At 59.7% G+C, this 26,348-nt stretch overlaps 1 protein-coding gene across 10 annotated transcripts in view; it reads left to right on the top strand.

Moving 5' to 3' along the window:
• Nucleotides 1–21,543, top strand: part of ZMIZ1 (zinc finger MIZ-type containing 1) — a 185,759-nt gene extending 164,216 nt beyond the window's left edge. For 5 of the 10 annotated variants that reach the window (XM_060285840.1, XM_070043956.1, XM_060285844.1 and 2 more), the window contains 15 exons: nucleotides 948–1,146; nucleotides 2,098–2,388; nucleotides 5,097–5,279; nucleotides 6,240–6,317; nucleotides 6,998–7,172; nucleotides 7,659–7,800; nucleotides 9,299–9,509; nucleotides 10,666–10,771; nucleotides 11,659–11,819; nucleotides 12,791–12,858; nucleotides 13,179–13,247; nucleotides 13,728–13,972; nucleotides 15,210–15,376; nucleotides 18,736–18,990; nucleotides 20,460–21,543. In XM_060285840.1, coding sequence (XP_060141823.1) covers nucleotides 948–1,146; nucleotides 2,098–2,388; nucleotides 5,097–5,279; nucleotides 6,240–6,317; nucleotides 6,998–7,172; nucleotides 7,659–7,800; nucleotides 9,299–9,509; nucleotides 10,666–10,771; nucleotides 11,659–11,819; nucleotides 12,791–12,858; nucleotides 13,179–13,247; nucleotides 13,728–13,972; nucleotides 15,210–15,376; nucleotides 18,736–18,990; nucleotides 20,460–20,567 — 2,458 coding nt within the window. In that variant the 3' untranslated portion in view covers nucleotides 20,568–21,543. The other 5 variants (XM_030862724.2, XM_030862725.1, XM_030862723.1 and 2 more) reach the window with 3 other exon arrangements.
• The last annotated feature ends 4,805 nt before the right edge of the window (nucleotides 21,544–26,348 follow it).

The raw sequence follows: 26,348 nt of genomic DNA, 5'->3' as shown, positions 1-26,348 counted from the left end.
TCGCAAGGGGCACATCAGCCCTGGCCTTCCCCTCCAGGCAGGCTTCGGAGTCAAGTGTGAATCCCAGCACGTGCTTCCTGGCCTGGGAAGCATGGGGAGCCTGGCGCTCCCCTTCTCCTCAGGTATCCCGCCTGCCTGCGGGGCACAGTCATCCTTTATTGTGGGGGCCGGCAGGCAGGCCAGACGCTGCACGGCCGGGGCGCGTTCTGAGAGCCGTCAAGCCCGTGGGGTTGAAGGGCTGCAGTTGCATTTCTCAAATGCCCCTTCTCTGTGTCATGTCTTTATACGTTGGGAGACGCTGAGAGCTGGGCGGCAGGAGGGTCAGCTCTGCTCTGCTGGTGTGGAGGAAGAGGTGCAGGGCTGGGGTCCCTCGGTCCAAGGGAGGGGGAGGGCAGGGAGAGGCGTGGGGTGGAGCAGAGGCACTCCATTCCTCCTCTCGCCACCGGCCCTGCTCTACCCAAGGCTGCCCTGTGGCCTCACCCCTGCCAGGCACCCTGGGGCCAACCGCAGCCCTGCCACGTGTCAGCGCAGTAGGGCCTCATGGTGAAGCCCAGCTGCATCCCCACCCTGCCCTCCCCTGCCAGAGGCCCTGGGCCGGTTGCTCGGGTTCTCTGAGGCTAGGTGTCCTCCAGACGGTGGGCAGACGGGTGTGCCCGAGGGCGCCATGACCTAGTACCTAGGAGCAATGGCTGTCTAGCACCCGGGTGGGGCTCCAGGAACACGGCAGCTTGGCGGCTTGGTGGTTGCCAAGTGGCACGAGGGGCTGACAACCCCCAGGAGGCCCCTGTCCCCGCCTGGCTCTTAGTCTAGACCTCCCCCCTCTGTGAGCTGTGGACACAAGGGCCCAGCACGGCCTGACCTCTCCCTCCCTGCCCAAGGCGGGCGTGTCATGGGTTCATCTTGAGATTCAGGCAGCATCTAACTCTTCCTTCTTCTCTCCCTCGCAGTTACCCTGGGGGTCCTAATGCCCCTGCTGGCATGGGCATCCCTCCGCACACCAGGCCGCCCGCTGACTTCACTCAGCCGGCAGCCGCTGCTGCAGCAGCTGCAGTAGCAGCAGCAGCAGCCACGGCCACGGCCACAGCTACGGCCACTGTGGCAGCCTTGCAAGAAACACAGAATAAGGATATAAACCAGTATGGACCGGTAAGGGCCACACGCCAGGCAGACAGCCCCGGGGATCAGAGCTGGGGTGTTGGTGTCTGTGTGCTGAGGGGAGCTGATGGCGTCAGGGTGCACTTAGGTTTTCTTAGAAGCACAAGGAGGGGCGTGTGTTAGGGTGTGGGCGTATCAGTGTGGTTGAGAGTGGTGGGGGTGTGTTTGGGAGCTTGTATTTGTTCTGTGTGGGTTGGTGGCTCGTGTGTGTCTGTGTATGGGGAACGATGTTCCATGTTGCAGTCTGGGCCTCTGCTCACCAAAGAGCAGGCTGTGTCTGAAGTAGCCCTGTCACCAGTCTGTCCCCCCCGGTGGCCTGAAGACCAGTGCTCTCCTAGTCATCCCATCTGTGTGTCCTGCCCAGGTCCCAGCTCTGCTCCCCTGACCTTCAGAAGGATGGGGTGGGGTGTGAGGAGAGGGGGAGCCCCCCCGCAGAAATGCAGGACAGGCCTGGAGGTGGGAAGTCCAGGATGGGGACAGCAGGGCAGGTGGGCACAGGTGGGAGCTGAGGCCGCCTCAGACTGCAGATGGAGGGGGTGTGTCCATTGGCTGAGGAGCAAGGGCGGGGCTGGGGCTTCCAGGAAAGGGGCCCTTGCCTCCATCCTTATCCACCTCCATCCTCCCATGCCCCTCCCCACCCCTGCACCCTCTTTCCCGTTCCTTGCCTGCCTCCCTGGAAACGCTGCCTGTGCATTGGAGTGACCGCACCCCACCCCTCGGGCTGCACCTTTCCTGTGCGGCCTGCAGAGGGCAGCAGCGAGCCCACGAGGCCGGGGTTCCTTTGGGACCTGGTCACCAGCTGCAGCCGCACAGGAAAGTGCCCAGCCTCCAGCCCCGAGCCCCCCACCTCCCCCACCCTTCCTTCCTTCCCTGCACTTTCAATGCATGTGGCATTTTATTCTTTTTTTTTTTTTTTTTTTTCTTCTTCTTCTCCCGTTGAAGGTCTGTTCCTCTTTCCAGATGGGTCCCACCCAGGCGTATAACAGCCAATTCATGAACCAGCCCGGGCCTCGGGGGCCTGCCTCCATGGGGGGCAGCATGAACCCCGCAAGCATGGCGGCTGGCATGACGCCCTCGGGGATGAGCGGCCCTCCCATGGGCATGAACCAACCCCGGCCACCCGGCATCAGCCCCTTTGGCACACACGGGCAGCGGATGCCCCAGCAGACCTACCCGGGCCCCCGGCCCCAGTCCCTTCCCATTCAGAGCATAAAGAGGCCATACCCGGGAGAGGTGAGTGTGACAGCTGGCAGCGGTGGGCAGGGTGGGAGGTGGGGAGGACACGGGTGCTGTGGGTAGTCCCTTGAAAAGGGCATGGATTGACCTTCGGGAAACTTGGACTAGAAGGCAGGATCTTAGGAGTCAGGTGCTCCTGAGGTTGAGGTCAGCTCTGGCATTTCCCATATAGAAGACCCTGAGCAAGTGACGTCACCTCCTGGAGCCTCCGCTTCTTCTTTTGTAAAAGGCAGTGAGGATCCAGCCCACCTCCTGGGGCTGCCTGGGGAGTGAGGGGGGCTGTACGTGAAGCGCCGGGCCCTGGGCCGGCATGGGCGGGCACTTAGCAAGCAGTAGCCGCTGTGAGGATCCTCTTCTGTCTTGGCATAGACACTAGCTGGGCGACTTTGGGTAAGGAACTAAGCCTCCTTGGGTCCTCATTCCTCGCACCCACATGAGGACACCTCACACCCAAGAGTGAGAGATGAGACAAAACCCTGTGAAGATCTAAAGGCCGTGCACATGGGAGAAGTGATTGGAAGGCAGACAGCATGTTTCTTGGGGCTCTGTCGGGAGGAAGGCTGCCCGGTGGGGTGCCCAGCCACCTCAGCCGCGAGATCAGTGAAGATTGAAGGAAGCGAACCCACACCTCCTGTCCTCTGGGAACCAAGACTTCAGCAGGAAAGATAAGGTCTAAGCTGGAACTCACAAAGGAATGGTGCAGCTTGGGGTGTGTGGAACTCAGCGTGAGGTCAGGAGAAGGACTTCCTGGAGGGGGTGTCACAGGGCCTTCAGCGAGCACCCAGAAAACGGGTTGGCAGCAAATGGCCTTTGTGGGTACCTGGGTAAGGATGTAGTTCACCTGCAGAAGACACAGAGACCCCAGGATCGTGGCCCCTGCACACGCTCCTCGAGAGGCCCACCTTGATTCCTCACCTGGACGGGGCCCTTCCCGAGCATCACCCAGTGCTCTGCTGGCACACGCCTCTTCTCAGGTTGGCTTCACCCCGTCTCAGAACTGTGCCTTCTGCTTGGGCTTCCAGTGCGTTTAGAGCCCAGAGACCCTGAGTTCCCTGAAGGTCCATGTGCTTCCCCTCGGCATCCACCCTTACTTGGGCTAGAATGCAGCTGGGACACTGACGGGGATGTCCTGGGTCCAAGAGGGGAGATGTCAGGGACGTCCTCAAACACCCAGGAGCCGGGGTCAGGCCCAGACCCCCTCCAGGTGGGCAGCAGCTCAGGGAGAAGCTGGAGAAGGGTGGCGGCTCCCGAGGCCCTGGCTGTCCTTGGGGGTGGGGGGCCTCATTCCCATGCACAGCCCCCACATGAGTTCTGGGCCTTCTCAGCCCCCTCTGGGCTCAGACTCCCGGCGTTCCCTCTGGCTGGGCTGGGAATGCATCTGTAGGCCCAACCTCAGCTGCTGGCACCCGAGGAGGCGATCACAGAAAAGACAGCAGAGTTTCCGGTCATTAGCCTGACGTCAGCCCTGTGCCTGTACTGGTGTTAGCTCCCCACCTCTTACATGTCACAGCAGGGCACACCAGAGGCTCTCCGTTATCTTTACTAAGTCCTCCTCAATAGACTGCTGGGACTACCCAGCTACAAAATGCCCGACGCTGGGCTGTGACACCGGTGGCCACAGACTGCACGTCCTGACCCCGTCTGGGAAGACTGGCCTCACCTCTCAGTACACACTCATAGAACCTCCAAGTTGTCGGAACCTGGGGGCGGGAGCGGGGCTCAGGTCACCTGGTCCCGCAGAGGGACTAGTGGACAGGCCCCAGCTCCCCTTCCTATCCTGCAGTGATGTGATGGGAACCTCACCATCACAGAGCAGCCGCCGTATCGCAACAGCGTGAGCTCCGCAGAGTTCTTCAGTGCGGATGCAAACTTCGCCCTCTTCTGCCGTTTACCCCATGTGTTGAGCGAGTATTAACTGCAGGCCTGTTCTTTGCCAGACGCTGAGACACAGCTGTCTCCTGGACCTCTGAGCCTAGAGAGCAAGAGAGAGTTAGTAGACAAGAAGTTTCACAGATGGGGAAGAAGCACTGACTCTGCGGGATGTAACGGCCTGGGGTGCCCTGCGGGTCACCTGATTTTACAGACAGGGAAGCAACTGGAGGGTGGGAGTGGCTCTCCCAGGACAGCAATCCTTCCCCTCTCTGGAGCTGTTGCTTCCCCCAAGAGGGGCTGCCTTGTCCCTTCACCAGCCTGGTTCTCCCGACCTCTGCACCAGTAGCCCAAAACTAAACATCAGTGTGTTGTGCTCAGTGTGGGGTACGGGGACAGTGCCTCCCAGGTTCAGCCTCAGAATGCAAGGGCTGGGGATCACCTTTCTGGAAGTGCATCCTGTTGTCTGTCACATACTAAGCACTAGGGGAGACCCAAAGGGGGCTTCAGAATCAAGCACCCTCATGAGGGCAAGAGCAAGAGGCTCTGGAAGCACCCCCAAGCTCAAGGGGCATGGAGTTTTGAGAAAGACAGCTTCATGGGGAGGTGGCCCTCGAGCCAGACGGGCCGATGTAATGTCCCTGGATGTCAGGGCAGGAAGGGCCCCCGGCATCATCTGGTTCAGCTGGTCTCCTTTGCGGGTGGGGTGGGCATTTTCTGGGTGGGTGGAAAACAGCAGGGGCAGAGGAGAGGAGGTGGGGCGTCCTGGCATCTGGTGGGCAGCTTGGCTTCGAGACACTGATGACCTTTCCCCGCTCCTTTCTCTGCCACCGTAGCCCAACTACGGAAACCAGCAATATGGACCAAACAGCCAGTTCCCCACCCAGCCAGGCCAGTACCCCACCCCCAATCCCCCACGGCCGCTCACCTCTCCCAGCTACCCCGGGCAGCGGATGCCCAGCCAGCCGAGCACCGGGCAGTACCCGCCCCCCACAGTCAACATGGGGCAGTATTACAAGGTGAGTCCCACTACCCCACGGGCCCCTTTCCTCCTTACCGCCTCCCCTCCCCACCCCTGCCTGTGTCATCCTGACCCTGGCTGTCCCCTGGGGTCACCAGGGGGCAGGCAGAGATCTCTGGATGTGATCTCATGTGCTCAGAGCTGTGCGTGCAGCAGCCGAAATGACAGGCTGGCTTTCCTTGGTTCCTGTTCTCGTGGGGCTCAGATGATGGTTTTCCTTCTCCTTTTACTATTTATAGCACGTACGAGATAATAACAATGAAGGAAATATATTTTTTAAGTAAAAGTACCCACCCCGATATATTTACGTTTGATTATAGACTTTGTCCCGCGCGTGTGGGCATCAACCGTGTTGTGTAGTTGTTATTACGGTTGTGATTTTGAATCTGTGTCTTTCACTTGAACACAGCCTGTTACTTATTGCTACGGTCCCCGTGGTTGTCACTTTTCATGGCTGCCTGACATTCTCCTGGGAACCACACCACATTTTATCCTTTCTGTTGGACATCTGGGTTTTTTCTGAGTTTTCCCTTTTGAAATAGTACTATAATGAATGTTTTCAGACGCGTAGCTCTTTCCTTCTTTGGGTTCATGATAAAGTACATTCTCAGGAGTGAGGAAGAATCTGGAAATATTTTACACTTATTTGCCAATGAATCACGCCGACTTACATGACTCCCCACCCCTTGGCTTACCTGGGCTTACTATTTTTAGCCCGACTGCAGCACACTAGGTGTTGCTATTTTTATAAACTCGCTCAATTAGTAGCTATGGGCAGAGAGAGGCAGAACACTGACTGTGGTGGTGGTGTGCCCTGCCCCCACTGCACTCCCCACCCCAGCACTGGGGGGGGCCTCTTCAGCATCCCCCGTCCTCCTGGAAGGTTTTCGTTTCAGGAGGGAGAGCGGGGTAGCTTTTCTGCCTTCCGTTCACGGCACTGTTTATCTTGCTTTACCAGCCAGAGCAGTTTAATGGACAAAATAACACCTTCTCTGGAAGCAGCTACAGCAGCTACAGCCAAGGGAACGTCAATAGAGTATGTGTCCGTTTCCATCTCGGGAATTAGAACCCACATGCGCTGTGTTAGAGGGGGCCTCGCCGTTCCTGCCCCAGCCTTTCTGGACGTTAGTGGGGTCGTCCGCTCCAGGGCCCAGAGATGCTTGGAAGACCTGCATCTCAGATGGGTGGGCCAGGGATGAGTGTGGACCTGGCCAGTCCCGGGAAGAAAACAAGGTGGGGACTGAGAGAGGAAGGGAAGGGACTCCTGGAGATGCTTCACGCCTGGCTCCATCTGGGGACCCCAGTGGGTGGGGTGGCGATGGAGGACACGGCCTGGAGCCACGATGTGGGCAGCAGGAGACCTGGCATTGTTCCTAGCGTGCTTCTTCTCCCAAGATGATATTAGGCGAATTCCCCGTCACCTTGAGCCTGTGTCCTCATTGGTCCAATGGGCTGGGGACCCTACAATCCCCCTGTTGCCGTGACCCAAGTGAAGGGTGGGGAGAACCTTTCCAGGCCCACCTGTCTTCCCATAGGGGCAGAGGCCTGAGTGTGGCCAGAATGGAGGAAGCGGCTTTCCTGGGGGGCTCTCCTCCCTCGGGGGAGCAAGGGCCATAGCCCTAGGACCCTAGGGTGGGGGGGGCACGTGTCCACGGCCATGGTCCCTCCTTATGCCCGTGAGCCCATAACCTATATGTGGTTTCTCTTTCCCTCCAGCCTCCCAGGCCAGTTCCTGTGGCGAATTACCCCCACTCACCTGTTCCAGGGAACCCCACGCCCCCCATGACCCCCGGGAGCAGCATCCCCCCATACCTGTCCCCCAGCCAAGACGTTAAACCCCCCTTCCCACCGGACATCAAGCCAAATATGAGCGCTCTGCCACCACCCCCAGGTGAGCACCCTGCTCTCTCCCAACCTCCCTCCCTCGTCAAGCCAGCTCCACCCGCGTCCAGCACACAGTGTGCCAGGAGCCAGGGGGCTTGGAAGTCGGCCTGCCTGCCTCTGGGGGCTGGGCGCGGGGCGTGTGAGAGCAGGCCTCCTTCCACCTGCCCGAGCGGCTGGAGGCTGGGAGGGAAAGCAACTCTCAGCTGTGGCAAAGGGCTGGGAGGAGAAGCCAGCCGGGGCTTCCAGAGCAGGGGGCAGGTGGAGACAGGAGGGGATGCAGAGCGGGGGGATGAGTGGGAAGTGGGAGGCAGGGATGGTCAGGATGGGGCCGGAGGGACCGGAAGAAGCCAGGGGCTGCCTGGTATGCCCTTGAGCACACAGCCCAGCTGCCGTGGCCCTGTTCACACACGCGCCCAGAGCATGCAGCCAAGGGTGCGTGTCGTGTGCCGCTGGGGCGAGGGCCGTGCCGCTCACCTGCTCCTCCCCCACGCAGCCAGCCACAATGACGAGCTGCGGCTCACGTTCCCGGTGCGGGACGGCGTGGTGCTGGAGCCCTTCCGCCTGGAGCACAACCTGGCCGTCAGCAACCACGTCTTTCACCTGAGGCCCACAGTCCACCAGACGCTGATGTGGAGGTGAGCGCCAGGGCACAGCACAGCCCGAGCCGGGTGGAGGTGGCCCCGGTGCTGACATTCCTGGGCCCTGGCATCGCCTGAGACACGTGGTAACAGCATCTGCTTGACACCGTCACCTGTTGAGCATTGCTGACTGGGCCCTGCTGTGTGCAAGGCCCTGGGGGTGTCAAAGCGAACCTGCGGGTGCCGGGAGACAGACAAATCTGCCTTGTCTTCGTGGCCTGAGGGTAGGGAGCTGCTGTCACCCACCCCAGTCCTGATGAGACAGTGGTCAGCAAGTTCCCAGAGGAAAACGTGGCTAGCTCAGGCTGGGAAGGAGGATGTTCCAGCAGGGCCCCCGAGTTGGCCCCGAACGTGGCTCATGTGGTCAGAGCCAGGAATAGAGAGAGAGGAGCGAGAACAGGACCGGGTCCTTCCTGCAGAAGGCGAGCGGCTGGCCACCGGGCGGGGCTGCTGCTCAAACAGTGGGCGCTGGAGTGAGGGGTCTGGAGGCCCCCTGCTGGGCCAGGCTCTGTGTTCTGAGCCTCCTATACCTGATCTCTTTTGATCTTATGAGTGGGCATTGCTTGCCCCGTTGACAGTGAGGAAACTGAGGCCAGAGAAGTGATTAGCTTGGGTGAGTCCTCGCAGCTAGCAAGGGGCAGAGCTGGGACTCGGGCCCAGGTCTCTCAGACACCAGAACGCATTGGTGTCTCCACCCTCGGTTCCTCCTCCGCGGGCAGGACTCACACTGCCTCGCTGTGTCAGTGACCAAAGGCCTCAGCTGCCCAGTGAGCAACCTGAGGGCACGAGATGTGTCTGAGCTGGGCACGTGCACACACACCACTGTGCGCGCACAGCTGGCCCGTTGCCTGGAGCAGGCCAGAGGCAGCTGGGGTGGGCAGGAGGGCACGGGAGTGCACTCAGGCAAAAGGGTAGAGGGGCCCGCATGCAGGGGCCCTGCTCACCCACTGCTCCTTAGCCGTGAGTACCGTCGCCTGCGAGACCTTCTGTGGCTCGGCCACTGGCCCTGCTGGCTTTGTGGGGACTCCTTAGGTGCCATGTCCTTGGGGCCCACCGCAGGGGTAGGGGGGCGGGAACTGAACCAGGCAGCCCCTGGCCAGGGCTGCTTCTCCCATGGGAGCTCAGGGCATAATCAGCCTTCCAGCTGGCCTCGTTGAGTTAGCGTCTGTCCGTCTGTCTCTGTCCTGGGGGAACGGGAGGCGTACTTCCGTGCAGGGGACTGAGGCGGATTGTGGCCAGAGCTGTGGGGCTGTGGTTGAACAGTATATGGGAGGCATGGGGGGAATTTGGGTTGTTGGGATGGGGTTTGATGGGAGGCCTGGGCAGGGGGAACGTCCAGGGTGAGAGAGGAGGAGAGCTCGAGGCGGCTGGGGGAGGCTTCGTGGCTGAGGACAGGGTGCTGAGTGACTCGGTGGGGGGCTCTGGTGAGGGAGGGGTCATGGAGGCCATGGGCAGCCCCCTCGCAGAGCCGCCCTGAGCCTCGCCCCGCCCCCAGGTCTGACCTGGAGCTGCAGTTCAAGTGCTACCACCACGAGGACCGGCAGATGAACACCAACTGGCCAGCCTCGGTGCAGGTCAGCGTGAACGCCACGCCCCTCACCATCGAGCGCGGCGACAACAAGACATCCCACAAGCCCCTGCACCTCAAGCACGTGTGCCAGCCAGGCCGCAACACCATCCAGATCACCGTCACCGCCTGCTGCTGCGTGAGTGTGCGGGTGGGCCCTCATCCTCAGCCTCCTCTGGGCCTCAGCTGCGTCAGGGGTCTCCATCCCCCTTCCCCAGGAGTGATCTTTCAGGAGTACCCCAGAAACATGCCACAGTCCCCCGCAGGGCCGTGGGGTGAAATTCAAGCCGCCGTGCTCTGGTCCGAGGCCTGGCCTTTTCTCCTACCGCAGCCTCCATCTGGTCCACACACTCACCTCCCTTTGCTCGTGTAGGTCCTCCTCCCGGACACCATCCCCCGTGCCCACCACCTTCTTCCACTGAGGAAGTTCTGTGTGTCCCTCAAAGCTAGGTTCCGTTCGTGCCTCGTTTGCAAGAAATTTTTATATTCTAATCACTTCTTCTCCTGAGAACCAACTCCACCAAGTCTGGAGTTAACTCCTTCCCTTTGTCACCCAACCATGCTGTCTCAGAACTGTGTATGTGTGTCCCCTGACCTGTGACTCGCTGATCTGGGACCACGTCTGAGCCACACTCCTGTCCCCCAAGATCAGGGCCTGACACTCAGGGCTTGTCCGGGGATTTGCAGAGTACCTGCCCCACTCTGCTGGCCTCCCTGGAGAAGAAGGAAGAGCTCTGATCCTGCCCTTATGAGGGTTGGGGCGCCACGACCACCCGGGGATAAGAGTCACAGGACTGGGGATGCTGTCAGAGTGAGGAGCCTGCGGGGGCTTGTTGGGGGTTGCAGTCCTGGAAGGCTTCCTGGAGGAATGAAGACAGGACAACATCTTCTGGCGGGAAGGATGGAGGAGGCATGATGGGGAACAGCGGGGCGAGGGGCAGGAGGGCCAAGGCTAGGAAGTGAGTTTGGCCCGGATTTTGATGCCTTGTGTCCCATAACCACATCCCAGGGGTATATCAGCATCAGAGTCAGCCTTGTTGGCATAGACCGCAGCAGCTGCCCCCGGGTAGTGACCCCGGTCTGGGTCCCCAGCTCGGCCTGGGACACATCCTGGGCCTCAAGGGCTCTCTCCCAGGTCCCAGGGGACCCTCTCCTAACGGGGCATCACCATGGACGTGGGGCCCTTTACTGCGCTTAGCCTCTGGGGTGAAGGGGGCGGCCTAGGCCTGCGGAGGCCCAGGTGGCAGGCGTGGGGGCCGTGCGGCAGGGACCGAGCCTCTGCTCTTTCTCGGCAGTCCCACCTCTTCGTGCTGCAGCTGGTCCACCGGCCCTCCGTGCGCTCCGTGCTGCAAGGCCTCCTCAAGAAGCGGCTCCTGCCCGCAGAGCACTGTATCACGAAAAGTGAGTGGGGGCTCGGGGGCTGGAACCAGACCCCAGTCCCACCACGTTCATTGTCCCCTGGGCCTGGCACCACCGGGCCCTGAGTGTTCCCTGGCACTAGCCCGTGCCCCTCCAATGCCCCTCCTCTGGGGCTGTGGGGATGATCAGATGAGCACACAGTACCGTGAGTACAGCATGTAGGGCAGATTAAAACAAGACGCCGTGGTGCAGGTAGGCCAGGCAGGCTTCCTGGAGGAGGTGATCACCTGGAAGGATGGGAGGAACTGGAAGAGGGGGTTCTTCATCAGGAGAGAAGCACAGGGGTGGATTCCACCTCAACAGCCCAGGCCTAACTCGAGAAGGGGGGACTTGGCTCTGACTCCCAGGTGCAGACACTTGGGGGCCGGGGCGGGGGAAGGGGGTGCACCACGCAGGGAGGTACATCACTGCTCCCCCCTTCAAATGTGCTTCTTCACGTCCTGAGCCCTAGAATCCGGCCAGGCCATTACCACATTTGGAGAATTCAGTGCAGAAGTGCCTGTGGGGCTCTCCCACTGACCCAGAAAGTCAGTGGAGTGCCAGACTGGGTTTCTGCAGGGTTTGCAGAAAGTCCCGCCTTCCTAGTGAAGACAGGGCATGGACTGCAGAGACTGGGGGACTCATGCAGCCACCTCCAGGGGCACTCCACACATGTCACATGGAGAGTGTCATTCCAGAGCACTGGGAGGCCCAGGGCCTCCGGCGTGCTGAGCTCCCTTTTGCCCAGGTGGGGGTGCCCTGCACCTGTTCATGAGACCTCCCTGTGCTGGGGGGCGTGGAGAATCAGAGTGTGTATCAGCCACCTGAAGGAGTGGGGGGTGTGCAGGACAGCCCTGCCCTCCTTATCCACCTGTGCCTCCGCCCTACAGTCAAGCGGAATTTCAGCAGCGTGGCTGCCTCATCAGGCAACACGACCCTCAATGGGGAAGATGGTGTGGAGCAGACAGCCATCAAGGTGTCTCTGAAGTGCCCCATCACATTCCGGCGCATCCAGCTGCCTGCTCGAGGCCACGATTGCAAGCACGTCCAGGTGAGCAGTCCCAGGGAGAGCGTCCCGGAGTCTGGCTGCGATGGCGAGGAGTAGGCGGGGGGATGGGCAGCAGGGCCTGTCTCTAACCCTGGAAGGATGCCGTGGCCATCAGGAGCTGATTTCACTCACTCGCTCCTGCCATCATTTATCCTCTGAGTATCTTCTCTGTGTGCTCAGAGCTAGGTTCCCAGGGGGCTACAGAGCTAGATTTAGACAGTCCCAGCCCTGGCAGATGTGAGATGCCAGCGGGAAATTCTGCGCATACGGCCACTACGGCTGATAGGGGACCTGAAAGCAGGGACGCCTCTGCCTGGTTCACTGCTGTGTTCCGAGGCCCTGCCCCGAGCAGGTACTCAGGAAGTGGCTGTGGGATGAGTGACTGTCACAGTTTGGGTGGCTAAATGCGGGCAGCCCAGGTGGGTGGGATTCACTGGGTGGGGGCTGCCGTGGGGCCAGGCCAGCCGCACCCTCAGCCCCACCCTCTCACAACTGGCCCCGAGGGCTTCATAGTGGGTCGGGAGCCTCCCAGCCCCGCTAACCCCCATCCCCGGGAAAAAGGGGGCAGCAGAGGTCTGGTCGCTTTATTTGTCTGACGCACACTGATGAACTGGATGGGGTGTGTCCTCCATGCCTGGGCCGGGCCAGGGAGAGGGGCTGTCATGGGGCAGGATCGGTGAGAGGTGGCTGCAGGGGAACCAGGAAGGCTTCTCAGAGGCCATGGGTCATCTGGGGCACAGGGATGGTATGAGGAGGGCTGGGCACAGGTGTGCAGGGATTCCACGTGGCCCGAAAGCTGTAAGCACAGCAGAAAATCGGCAAGGTCATCACCCCTCTCAACCCTGGGTCTCTCCATCACCTGTCTCCCTCCCTGGTGGGACGTCTTCATGAGGGTCCCGGAGGCAGTGGCACCTGCATTTAAGAGGTTTCTGAGAGCCCTGCTCTCATCTGTCTGTGTCTCCCGGCCTCCGCAGTGCTTTGACTTGGAGTCGTACCTGCAGCTGAATTGCGAGAGAGGGACCTGGAGGTGTCCTGTGTGCAAGTGAGTGATGCCCACCTCAGCATAAGCTACGTCACCCGGCTCCAGGAGGAGCTGTGGCCCTGCTCTGTGGGGTCCAGCCACCTCCACCTGCCCTAAACACGGATGAGAGAACCCAAGCACAGCAGAGGGGCTCAGATCACGGGGCCTGTGCACAGTCCCTTTGTATCAAGCGGTCACAAGGCTGCCCTCTCCTGTCGGTGCCCCCAAGTAGTAACCAGTGGCAGGGCCCGGGTCTCTTGGACACAGAGGGGAGGAGTGGGCTGTGGCCTCACCCGCTAGGGTCCAGGAACAAAGGCCAAGCCCCCTCTCTCCTTTTCCAGTAAAACCGCTCTGCTCGAGGGCCTGGAGGTAGATCAGTACATGTGGGGCATCCTGAATGCCATCCAACAGTAAGTGGGCCTCCCCACACTAGGGCAGGGGGTGGGGGAGGAGGGGGGGGCGGGATGCTGACCTGAGTTGCATGAGGTGAGTGTGTGATCACCGCTGATACCCTATCCCCCACTGGCCGGCAGACCATCTTCCCACATCCCTCACCTCTCTGCCAATTTAAGGGGTTCTGTACCTGGGGGCAAATGAACTTTCCAGAAAGGACCAAGCTCAGCCAGAGCAGGAAGCTGACATGGCTGCGTCTCGGGTGGAGGCTTTGGGGCCCGCTGCCCCATGCCCAGCCACTTGCTTTTCCTAGTCTCAGTCTCTCCATCTTTCAAAAGTTATAAAAATCCATCACACTTCTGTCCTATGCAGAGCGTGGTGGGAATGGGGCAGAGGGAGCCTGGACGAGGACATCTCAGTGTCTGTCCGAGCTGGAGGCCCTCATGTCCAAAGCCCGGTACCCCAGAGCCTCAGCTCTGCCCCCTTGCTCCCCCCAGCTCCGAGTTTGAAGAGGTCACCATTGACCCCACATGCAGCTGGCGGCCAGTGCCCATCAAGTCGGACCTCCACATTAAGGATGACCCTGACGGCATCCCATCCAAGCGGTTCAAGACCATGAGTCCCAGCCAGATGATCATGCCCAATGTCATGGAGATGATCGCAGCCCTGGGCCCCGGCCCGTCCCCCTATCCACTCCCGCCCCCTCCCGGGGGCACCAACTCCAACGACTACAGCAGCCAAGGTGGGTGATGGCCGACAAGGAGGGAGGGAGAAGCCCCAGCAGGGGCCCAGGATTTCTGGGGTGACGGTGGCAGGTGCAGGGAGGGTGTGGTGTGAAGAGGCAGAGGTAACGCACACCCCCAAAAAACAATACCACGTCGCTGAAATTGGGGGTACAGCGGCCTGTGCAATGCCATCCTCCCCCCCTCCATCCAGCCAGCCCTGTGGGTCGGCACCCAGCTGGGAAGGCATGAGTGAGGAGCTGCCCCGCTGCCCAGCCTCCCGCCTCTCGCACCCCCTCTGCCCAGCCTCCCTCCTGACTCCTGGGTCTCCCTGGTCGGCAGCTGTCGAGCTTAGGGGCTTCAGAGCCTGCTTTGCTGGGGCCACTAAGACCACACCCCTCATGGCGCTCCTGGCCCTCCCACGTTGCCCTCTGACATCTCCATATTGTCCCTATCCCTGCAACTCTCCCACCCTTCCAGAGACGGGGTCCAGGGGCCTGGAGCCACCAGCCTTCGGCCACCAAGGACACTGTCACTGCCCCCTCACTTCCTGCTGCCCAGAGCAAGCTGCACTGCGCTGCCCTCAGTTCCCAGAAAGTACCCTCCCCGCCCCCCAAACACCGGGCATGGCAGCTCCCCGCAGAACCCCTGCTCTTAGGTTCCTGGGGCTCCTGGATGATTAAAGGCCCAGAGAGGTTAGCCTACCTAGCCAGAGTCCCACAGCATGCTGAGTGCCCCAGCTTTCCAGTGTGCTGGTCCTCTGAGCTCTCACCGCGGCCACGTGGTGGAGGAAGCAGCGGCTTGGGAGGCCGGACGGCTGGCTCTGAGGGTGTCCTCTTGAACCTGGCACAGACTCCGACCTCCCCCTCTGGGCCTGGGTGGTCCCAGGGATGAAGGGCAGCCTCATGGGGGCTGTGGGTGAGCAGGTCTGGGGGGCTCGCTCAGCAGATCCTGTGGAAAGTTCAGACTCGGGCCTCATTCCATGTGTCCCGCTGCAAGAGCCCGACCACCCTTTCCTCCGACTCTAGCCCTGCTTGTGGCTGTACACCGGCACATGCCCTGGGGTACTAAGGCCCGCAGGAGAAAGCTGCATCGCTGCCCCGCTGTACGGCCCGGAGGTCTACGGCTGCAGGAGCCGACTCTAGCCTGGCAGGAGGGTGGGCCTTGCTTCCTCCTTTACACTGAGTTTTACTGAGTTTCCTGGGGTGGCCGTCTTCCCTCTGGGTCACAACCCTCCCCATCTCGTTCCCTCCCCAGGCAACAGCTACCAGGGCCATGGCAACTTTGACTTCCCCCACGGGAACCCCGGTGGGACGTCCATGAACGACTTCATGCACGGGCCCCCCCAGCTCTCCCACCCCCCGGACATGCCCAACAACATGGCCGCCCTTGAGAAGCCCCTCAGTCACCCCATGCAGGAGACTGTGAGTACCTCTTCCTCGCCGCTGACCGTCCACCTCCCCGGTGCCCCCAGCCCCAGTGTGGGGCTGACGGGGACAGAGGGCTCCCCTGGGCCTTTCTGATGTTTGCCTAGTTCCCTACCAGGCAAAGGGGAGGACTGAGAGTTGAGTCTCGGGACCCAGGAGGGCATGGGAGGCCTGACTGAGGCGGGGTCGTGGCCCATCAGTGTCCTTGGATTTGGCCGTCTCACCCAGGACAGCAGATTCTCAGATGGGGGAAGCTTCAAGCTCTTACCTGCACACACGTTGCATGCATATGCACACATGCAGATGCTTGCACACCCCCTACATACAGGCCCACACACCCCCCATACACCCGGCACACATCCTGTACGCGCGCGCACACACAAACACACACACACACACACACACACACAGCCCCATCCCCTTTCTCCCCCTCTTACACACACTGTTATGCTGACTTACTTCATCCAGCCATCTAGAATTTAGTCCCAGACCCAGGCACTTATTCTGCAGGGGTCTGAATCTTCGAGGTATCGCCTCCTTCTGCAAAAAGAAACATTAGGATTTCTACTTATCCCAAGAGTATTCCCTTCTTGTCCTGTTTCACGTATTAACGCACACTGTATCGCTGAGAAAGCCCCTTCAGTTGAGGTGGCCTGTGCTGCCCAGAGGCCTTCCCTTCCTGTGGCGTCGACAGCAGTGGTGGGAGGCCTGGCTGCCTCCCGAGTCCTTATCTAGGCAGCGATGGAGGATTGCCCTTGATCTAGCAGACGTTTTCTGAGCCTGGTCTCCCGGCCGTGCCTTGTACCAGGTGTAAGCAAGACAGACACAGGCCTCAAGCGAATGGAGCAAAAGTTCTGGCAGTGCCTGGATGGAGGAAGAACACTTGGGGTTTTGAGGAAACTGAGGGCCTGGCCGTGGGTCCTGGGCCACAGCAGCCAGAAAGAAGGGTCCAGGGGTCTTGCCAATGCCTGGCAGTGGAGTTGGGCCTACACCCGAAGGTACCTCTCCAAGCTCTCCCAGTCTCCATCATGTGGCCTGGAAGGAAGGGGCCTGTGGATTGTACTGTGTTACCCACAGCTGACATGGAGTTGGGAAACATCCAGCACTGGGCCGGGGACTGTCCTGGGCACCAGAGCCACCAGTTCTCCGCAGGAGTGACTATTAGCCAGAAGGACTCTAAACGAGGGGCACTGCAGCAGCCTTCCTGCAGGAACCCAGAAGGCCAGGTTGGAAGTAGCTGCTTTCACCAGCCTTCTGCCATGTTTGCACAAGTTACTTTCTGCGCCATGGGGCTTCCACTTTCAGAGGGCGTCTCTCCTGGCCCCCTTCCCCAGCCCTGCTCCCCAGGACGTCAGCCTTCCATGTCCAGGAATCACCCAGATCACACCCCTGCTCCACGTTGATCTGGCACCTTCTGTCTCCTCACAGTTCCAGCACTGGAAGATGGCAGCAGGGGTGCTGTGTGCTTTCTGCGTCCAACGAGGCATTTTCCTGCCCTGTCAGCCCTGCCACCAGGGTCCTCGCAGAGGGACTTAAGCCCTTGAGTTGACTTCACAGTCCCCCCGGGAAGCTTTTCAGATATGCACTGTCCTTGTCCGTTTCTGGGCTTTTGTTAGATGAGAACCGGACCCAGAGGTACAGCTGTGCAAGGTGGTGTGGTGCAGTCACAGGTCAACAACCCACCTGCCCAACCAGAGCAGCCTGACCCGGCTGAGCACGAGGCCAGGAAGGATTCCCAGGCGCACGGACTGGTGGGAGGGCTCCAGCCAGGTGCTGGCCCACCCAAGGCTCTCCCGTGCCAGGTGGGAGGTTGACAGGTGTGTCGGCAGGTCCCAGAGAGCACTTGCCCCTCCAGGTTCTGAGATAATCCAGCAAGATGTCAGGGCCGAGGGCGTTAGTTGTGTCAGCAGATCTGGGGGCTGTCTGTCTGGGGCTGGGCTGCTCCAGGAGTGTGGAGCCCCTCCCTGCCCCCTACTTCCCAGAATGGTCGCTACAGAGCGTCACAGCCTGGCCTCGCCGACAGCTATGAGGGCTGTCCTGCCGCTTCTGGTTCTTCTTACTTTGTGTGCACCCCACAAGTGGTTCCCCCAGGGTCAGCAGCCTTCATGTCACATGGTCATCCCTCGTTCTCAAGGCCCGGGCTGGAGGGGCACTGTGCTGCAGAGGGCCGCCTGGACCGTGGGCAGGGGCCAGCCCACAGCAAGGCTTGGGGAGCAGCTTTTAGGAGAAACAGGAAGAGGAACTGGTGTCTGGAGAAGATCAGGGATGGTGTCACTGCCGTTTGCAAACCCACGAAAGAAGTGTCAGTGTTTCTGTGTGGCCCATAAGACAGGGCTGGGAGGAGGGTAGTGACCAGGGAGACATTTAGTCACCTGGCTGCCCATTCCAAGTGAGAGGCCTGGCCAGTCAGTGAGCTCCCTTCATTCGCAGAGTGTGAGGGGGGCCCGGGGACCGTTGGGGATGCCGTGGGTGGGGCCCCGGACTTAGACTTGGCCTTTCACTCCGAGACCTGAACTCTGAAGGCAGGGTGGCTTGAGGCAGCAAACAGACCTACAGGGGAAGTTTAAGTCCCACCCACTCGTGTCCCCTGCCCACCCATAGCCCCGACGGTTCAGGACACGCGCAGGGCGCGGGGGGGCGCCTAGGTTATCTACGAGAGAAGCACGCCTGTTGCTGCCTAGGTGGGTGGCCAGCAGGAAGGTCTGGCAGGACTCAGAAGCCCCAGGTCGCCTCCTTTACTTTGGGCTCAGCTCCGTCCTACCCCGGGACAGCAGGCAGAGCTTACACCGAGGCCCCGCTGCCCCCGGAGCCGGCGTGCCTCGTGTCGCCCCCGGGCCAGGGCCCGCGTGGAGGCGCAGACCCCCGTGAGCTGCACGCCTGCCCCATGCTGTCGTCCGTGTCTGCTCCCCGCCGCCCCGGCTCGGGCCTGCACCACGCCGCCAGCAGCACTCCCGCCCGCCTCCCTGCTCCCCGGAAACATGCCCATTTCGCTTCTCCATCCTGCCCTTGCTGTTGTTCATTGTGCTGGTGTCCGGGCTAGGGAGACAGAGGGGCTCCCAGGGGCCTGGGCCCCGATCTCAGGGTCTCTGCTAGTCTCAGAGCCCCTGGCCGCCTCCCTCCCTGCCCCACGTGGCTTCAGCCCCCCTGACTGGCGGTTTTGGGGGGAGGATTTGTTTGCTTGTTTGTTTGTTTCTCTGCAGAAAAAAAAAAAAAAGCATTCAGCTTTGTAGAGGGGTGGCTTTGTTTTGGGGGTTTCGTTATTTTCCTGGTTTTGTTTGGTTTTCATTTCTCCAGGCATCTCGTCGCTGTACCTCGTCACCTCACCTTTCTTTTTCCTGCTCTCTCCTCCTCCACAGATGCCACATGCTGGCAGTTCTGACCAGCCCCATCCCTCCATGCAACAAGGTTTGCACGTCCCACACCCCAGCAGCCAGTCAGGGCCTCCATTACATCACAGTGGGGCTCCTCCTCCTTCCCAGCCTCCCCGGCAACCGCCACAGGCCGCTCCCGGCAACCATCCACACAGTGACCTGACCTTTAACCCCTCCTCAGCCTTAGAGGGTCAGGCCGGAGCGCAGGGAGCGTCCGACATGCCGGAGCCTTCGCTGGATGTAAGTTGGGGTCACCACGTGTCTTGGCCTGGGGCCGGGACTGCCCGAGAGCAGGGGCGGGTGTCGAGGGCCCGAGGCCCGGGGTGGAGGAGAGGTACAGCGGTGAGGAGCGGGTGGGCGGGCGGAGGGTGGGCCCCGCCAACCTGCCTCCCCTGTGGCTCCAGGACCGGGGAACCCCACAGTGGGCAAGCCTCAGCGAGGGTGCCACACCCCTTGCCCCACCCTGCTGGCCCCGCCCCCGTCCCGTTGGCCACAGTCCTGCCGCCCGGCCCTGCCCTCCCTCCCCCAGGCCCTCACAGAGTCCCTCTGGGCCGGTCCTGGAGGCAGCACAGGAGGGTCCCTCCCCCCCCTTCTTCCCACCTCCCGTTCCCCGACATCGGCTTGCCATCGCTGCATCTGCCGCTCTCTGGCCCAAGGCAGGGGAGGGGCTGGAGGGACAGGTCCCTCTGTCTGTCTCGCTGGTGTGTGTCTCCAGTTTCTAGTCTGTGTGTTGTCCATGCCCTGTGCTTTTGCTCACTCCATCGCTCACTCTGAGAGGCCCCCACGTGGGGTGACAGAAGGCTCGGCCTCGGGTCACACTGGGGGGCGGGGGCGGGGGGCGTCGTGTGACTGAGGCAGAAGCGGGCAGCTGAGATTCAGGGATCACCCCCCTTGAGAACTGAATGGTCTGGAAGGTGGGCAAGGGGGACACTGAATGATGGGTGTTGGGTAGCTGGGCAGGGCTGCCAGCGAGGGACACGGCCCTTGCCCCGCCCACCCCTCGCCCCCAGGCTCTAGATTCCCAGAGAGGAGGCCTGCCCTCTCCTTGGTCACGTCCCAGCCCCAGCAAGAGGCCCCCTTGGCCCCAGCGAGAGTCTCTGGTGAACCGGATTCACTCAGCTCTGGCGCTATCTTGGATTCTTGCCCGACTCTCCTCCCCAGGCCAGGGCAGGTGCTTCTGGATTGATGAGGTCCCCCGTGTGACCGAAAGAGTCCAAGGACCTCACAGTAGAGGGGAGGGACGGTCTGTAGCCTCTTCCCGGAGTCTACAGGGAAGAGCAGTGCTGCCCAGCTAGCCGCGGGCTCAGCAAGGAGCCGGGAGCTCTTGGGGGAGGTGTGGGGTGCTGGGAGCCGCAGAGACCCGCCAGCCTTACATGCAAAGCCACATGGCTTCTCCTGGGAGGCATGAGTGACCCCCAGCCCCTTGTGGCAGGGTCTCAGGAACACTGTGCGTGAGGAGCCTTCCCAGCTGGTGGGCCGAGGGCTCCAATTTTCCAGACTTGAAATAAGCACGGGTGTGCCCCAGACTAGCACGGTGGCCTGGATGCATCCGGGGACCACCGGCACTGTTAGTTTCCCCTGTTTGGACCAGGACCCCAGGAGGCAGGTAGAAGGCAAGCGAACAGGCCCGAGGGTGCCCTGCTTCCTCGCCCTGGGCCGGCCCAGCCTTCAGCCGACACCTCATCTGAGCTTCTGTACTTCTTTTCCAGCTCCTTCCAGAACTCACAAACCCTGATGAGCTCCTCTCGTACCTGGATCCCCCCGACCTGCCGAGCAATAGTAATGATGACCTCCTGTCTCTCTTTGAGAACAACTGAAGCCCACCCCTCCGTCGGGGCCACCCCTCCCCACGCGGCCTCCTTCCCCATCTGCCCCACACACTTTCCCGCCGGGAGCCCGTGCCCTCGGACCGCCCCTGCTGCGGCCTTCAGAGCCTAGGGGCGGGAGGGTGCACTGTGAAGGCGGTGCAGGTCTGGAGCCCACGCCCAGAGCAGGCCCCAAAGATGACCCTCGAGACAGGGCGCTGGCCCGGGGAGGGGGCACACACTGACGGCGGCTTCCAGATGACCCTCCAGTGCCCCCCAGGTTCTTCCAGTTTCTAAACTGTAACCCGGCCTCCCTGCTTCCCGGCCCAGAGCCGCCTCCACGTGACTGTGAACCTGAGGGAGGGGCCCCCGTATCCCAGCGGCCCCGAGCCTTGGAGGAGCAGCAGAGGTTGGTGGCAGTGAGAGCGGCCTGCCCACCACCACTACCACCCACCACAGAAAAGCACAAACCTCTGGGAAAGAGAACTCTTAGGGGCCAAGGTTATCGCTTTGACCCCAGACCTCTAAGCCAGGATACCCTGTAAACACTCTCAGAGAGCAGAGAAAAAAAAGACAAGCGTCTGTGTTTGGGAGAGGGTGAGCCATTCCTGCTTGGGGACCGGTGGAAAAGGGAGTCAAGGCCTCCGCAGAGCCAGGATGGCTCCGCAACCTCTGACTCAGGCCAGGGCCCAGCCTTAGCGGGGCCAGAGCGAGAAAGAATCCAGCTGAAGTTATTGTGCCCTTAACTGGGGAAGGGAGGAGTGCCGCCAGCCGGATTTGGAGTCCAACAGAAATGGCCAACTACAACTTTGCTCCAAGCCACCCCTGTTCTTAAACGACAGCATCTTAAAGCCGCAAAGTCATCTGGGGAAAAGGAACACTGGACTTGGACAGCAAGCCACCCATTTCTCTCCATGCGTCCTGTTTCCTTCCTCTGCTCCCCCCTCGCCCGCCTCTCCAAGACTGTTACGTGGGACACCCACTTCCCTCTGTCCCGGTGCCCCTATGTCTACCCAGACAGCAAGGTGAGTGGTGGAAAGGCAGGGGATGCAGGGGCTCAGCAGCAGGAACCCCGGGCATCACTGTCTCTCTCCGGCTTCTCTGTCTGGTCTGGCCTGTCCCTGTGCTCGAGGCCGCCCCCGGCTCCAGCCCAGTCTGTCGCCGCGTGTGCCAGGATGTGCCCTCGAGCGTCGCGTGGTGTTTCTGTGGCTGTCTCAGACCCCGCGCTTGGCTGCCAGCCTCTCCTTCCCTCCGTGTCCCTCCGGCCTCGAAAGCTCACCCCACACTCCTGCTCCAGCAGAAGCAGCCTCTGGTTTTCCCTCCACGCTTCGCTCCATCCAGCTAACTGCTCGCTCTCGGAGTCTCCCGGGTAGCTTCTTGTGAGTCCGTTTTGTTCCAGGCTCCCTTGTGCTCCCCGAGCCGCATGGCCGGTGATGCTGGGCCGTTGGGTCACTTGCGTCCCCTCTGTAAATTCATCGCGCCCCTCCCCTGCTGCTGCCCGAGGCCCTCACCTGCTCCCCCGTCCGCTGTCTGTGTTCTCAGTCTCCGTCTCCCTCTCTGTTGGGGGTTGGGGGAACACCCCCAGCACTCCTCTGGATGTGACCGGAACGTTGGCCCCAGCTGTGGACTTCCAGTCGCTGTACCAGACGGCCCGGCACAAGGTTTTCTGTAGGAAAGCTGCCATCGTCCCATCCCCACCCCTTTTCCTTTGTCCCGTTGTCAGAGGTTTTTTCAAACAGCGTGGTGTTCCGTATACAAATCAATTATTTTAAGAATTGCTTTTGTAAATATCTTTGTGAATATTTTAGTATTGTCTTTGATAATATTCAACATTTTCATGACCTGGTTATAGCCTTTGCTGGTGTTTTTAAAATACCTTGACTCAACGACAAAGACCGAGTCCCTTTTTTAAGAAAAACAACAAACAAAAACAAAAAAGCAACCAGGGCCATTTGTACAGAAGAAGGGACTGAGAGCATGGGTGGCTGTACAGTGAGTTAGAAGACCAGGCCACCCGCCGTTTGGAGCCATCCCCAGTTGGCTGGTGGGGACAAGACGACGCCAGGTAGCATGTGGCCGTCTCTGCCCAGTGGCCAGTAGCCCCAGCTGTGTCAGGCCATCTGGGAATGTTCTGCCCCAGACAGATTTACAGATGCCTTCCTTAGAAGTCCCCACTTCCTGCTGTGCAACTCTTTCTCAGAAAGGCCTGGGGTCCGTTCTGGTTGTTATCGGGGTGTCCCCCTCTGCTCACTGACCTATCCACAGCTTTCTAGCACAGAGGGTCAATCTGTTCCCCACAGCCCAGGCTCCAGGCACCTGCCTCGGCCATCTCTGAGGAAGCCATGGGCTCGGCACCTGACACCTGAGGCAGGCTTCCCGGGTCCCCTCCCAAGCGAGCCTCCACCAGCAAGTTCAGCAAAGAGCTTTCCAGAACCGTGGCGCCTGCAGCCCGCGCTCTGGGCGTGTCCTCCTCCAGAGCGGCTCTGGAGCCAGGTCGGGGGGTGGGGGGAGGCATCAAGGCGTCCGGGGCTGTAGCGAGCCCCAGTTGGTGACACATTCAGGTGATGACAGCCTCCCCGCGCAGGGGCGGTTCTGAACTCTGGGGAGATGCTTCCCTGATCCTTTCGGATGACTACTTGGAGCCATAAGTAACCTCAGCAAAAACAAAGCCTCAGCAAAGCCACTTCTCCATGACGAGCATCCACCCAGCCCATAGGCATGTTTCTGTCTCCACTCCACAGAATGGACAGGGCGCTGGCGGGCAGGTGGGAAGGCCCAAGTACAAGCAATCAGCCCCATCTTCTTGGTTTGAAGCTTTACCCATGTATCATGTTCCTGTAGCCATTTTTATTTTTTAAGAAACTTCTAATACTTTCTCCGTAACGGAAGCCCTGAACCCCCAGAGAGCTACACGTCTGCTCCCTCGGCCTGACCCATCCAGACAGGGCGACGTGGGCAGCAGCCACTCAAGGGACGTGTGTACATATGTAAATGAGAAATAGAGACATGTTAACAGATGCATTCATTTCCCTCGGAATGTGTATTGTTTTTATTTTCCGGAACAAAACAAAAAAAAAAGGCTTGGAACTCCATCTTCACGTGGAAAAACTAGATCCTGTCTGTTAGCGTCTGTGAGGTCTCTCTCCGCATCTGTCTCACTCATGTAATATACTCTGACTCTGTGTAGAAAGGAGTTTTTTTTGTTCCGTTTTGTTTTTATTCTACCTACATGTACTACTTAGCTTCAGTGTACTAGTCCTGCCACCTGTGTATTTTTAGGGTGCTATGGAAATAATGAAAAGAAACGAGGATTTCAGAAGAAAATTGTAACCAAATTCATACTTTGTATAATTTTTGATATCATGATCGCAGGTGATTTCACACGTACACACACATGAACACACCCACCGTGCAGCCTGAAGTAACTCCCACTGCGACCGTCATCGTCTCTGTACATCTCTGTACAATGCAATCATTTCATACTTTAAACTGGTCAGAAAACTAATTGTGATTTCTAGTCTTGCAAAGCTGTATGTAGTTAGATGATGTGACAACCTCTAATATTTATCTAATAAATATGTATTCAGATGAAACCTGTATATTAGGTGTTCATGTGGTTCTTTTGTATTTAAAGATCAAATTATTTGACTCTTGCTAGACATTTCTATACTCTGTTGTAACACTGAGGTATCTCATTTGCCCATGTTAATTTTTTTCTAAATAAATGGACGAAAACGAAGGTTCGGCCAACTAGCGATTTTGTGAATGTTAAGGGGCGGTTTGGGTGTTTTCTGATTTTTGCTTTTTAGCACCACCCCTGCCCGATCACCCTGCAAAACAAAACAAAACAAAAACTATGCAGTCAGGTGCTTCGGGTGCTAAGATGGAGGAGCCCCTGACACAGGGGTCCCGGAAGTGGCCCTGGAACCTGGCTCAGGTGAATGTTCAGAGCCCAGTGTCCTCACCTCCTGGTGGACCCCGTCTCCAGCAGGCCCTGGTCCTGGGGAGGGGGCCCTGAACGGTGCCAGGCCCTATATGGGGTGCTGGAGACAGACCCAGTGTGACTCGGGGCGGGTGTACGATGCTGGCTGGGCTCAGATGGCGAGCCCTTGTGGATTCTCTGGGCTTAGGAACAGGTACTTTGTCAAGTTAATACAGACGCTTTCCTGTTGGCCACCTCTCTCTGGCCACCCCACTTCTCAGCACCCCTGCCCCCCTCCCCTTGAAGGGGACCTTGGGTCTCCTCTTGCCCATGACTGCAATTTACATAGGTTACTTTGCTACAGCCCCTGGCCAGGCTCTGGTTCTAACTGTCTTTACAGCCTCAGGCACACAAACGACTGCCCTTCCTTGTCCCCTCCTGAACTTTGGGGAAGTGAATATGATTCTCAGGGCCCAGCAGCCAACCACTGTCCCCCCCTTTACTCAGCTCTGGCCTCGGGCCATAGGACATAAGCAAATGTGGCTGTCGTAGCCTTCCCTCCACACAGACCGGGTAAGGACAAGTCCAAAGAAGGAAGTGGGGTCTGGCAGGCACCCCAAAATATATCCCCTGGAATATGTGCGTGTGGCGGGGGGAGCAGGGTGTCATCAGCCACGGGACGGCCCATGGAGAATAGGGAGCCTTCTCTGGGGTGGCCAGTTTCTCTTCTTGGGGGGAGATGGAAGGGGAGGGGAGAAGGAGAATTTATATTAAAAATGGAATCTCGTGGCCACCGCCTTCTGCCGGCAAGAGGTGTTTTCTCTGAGAACAGACACTCCTGGAAGAGGGCTGCGTAGCATCAATGACGGTTTCCCAAAGGGGCCCCCAGCTCCCCACTGCCTTGGAGCAATGCTTCCCTGTGGCCTCACTGAGTGGCCCATGAAATCAGTTTGGTGGGTTGTGACCAGCACTTTTTAAAGAAATAGATGAGAATAAAGTAGAAAACATCAAGAGCACCCTACAAAGTAAGGGTGAGGATTGTATCGTGGAACTTTTGTTGCAGTTGTGTGTGTGAGTCTGCTGAATCATGATGTAAAATTAATTCTTACTTGTGGGTTGTGGTTAAAAGCAGAAAGCTTGAATGCCATTGCCTTAAAGGCAGGAAGTGAGCAAGGGTGGAGAGGGAGAGGCAGGGCCGTATCTCCCCTAAATTCACGATAAAACGCAAACCTTCCTGCTATTCTAGCTTCAGAACCTGAAGCCAGGGATACAGCTGAATACAGGCCGCCTAGCAAGGCTGCGTGGAGACCCGCCCATTCCATCCCACTAACTCCTCCTGAGACCAGCTACTTCCTTCTGTGGGCCTAGAATGAGAAAAGCCCGTGGGAAAAGCCCAGCAAGGGCCTGGCTCAAGGCGGCTTGGAGCTCAGCCTCCTGCCACTGTCCCCTCCGCCCTCCGCTGTCCTCCCTCCCTCCCTCCCCTCACTCGGACCATGCAGCACATGCTCCAGCCCATGGGTCTTGGGTTTCCGTTCTTCCCAACCCAGCCTGCAAAGCCCTCACCCTGAATCCAATGACTGTCCTGCCACAAAAGGCCACAGGATGCTGGCAGGAAAAGTTATTCCGCCTGCAGGTGGCTGCCACGGCAAATTAGGGTCTCCCGCCTCACTGAGGCCTCAGGGCAGGGTGTCTCCACCTGTCCGCCCATTTCCCTCTTCCTCTGTTCCAGCAGCCTGCTCCACCACGCCCACCTTGCTCTAAGCAGGCTACACCCCCATCACACACACCCCCACTAACTTTCCCCCACCCACAAACCTACCTCCATCCTGCCCCGGCCTTATCTTCTTCCGCCCAGGCCCAGAGGATGTGGT

The sequence above is a fragment of the Globicephala melas genome, chromosome 16 (assembly GCF_963455315.2).
Source record: "Globicephala melas chromosome 16, mGloMel1.2, whole genome shotgun sequence".
Classification (NCBI taxonomy): domain Eukaryota; kingdom Metazoa; phylum Chordata; class Mammalia; order Artiodactyla; family Delphinidae; genus Globicephala; species Globicephala melas.
Note: the sequence above shows the minus strand (reverse complement) of the source record. Positions and strands in the feature narration are given on the sequence as shown.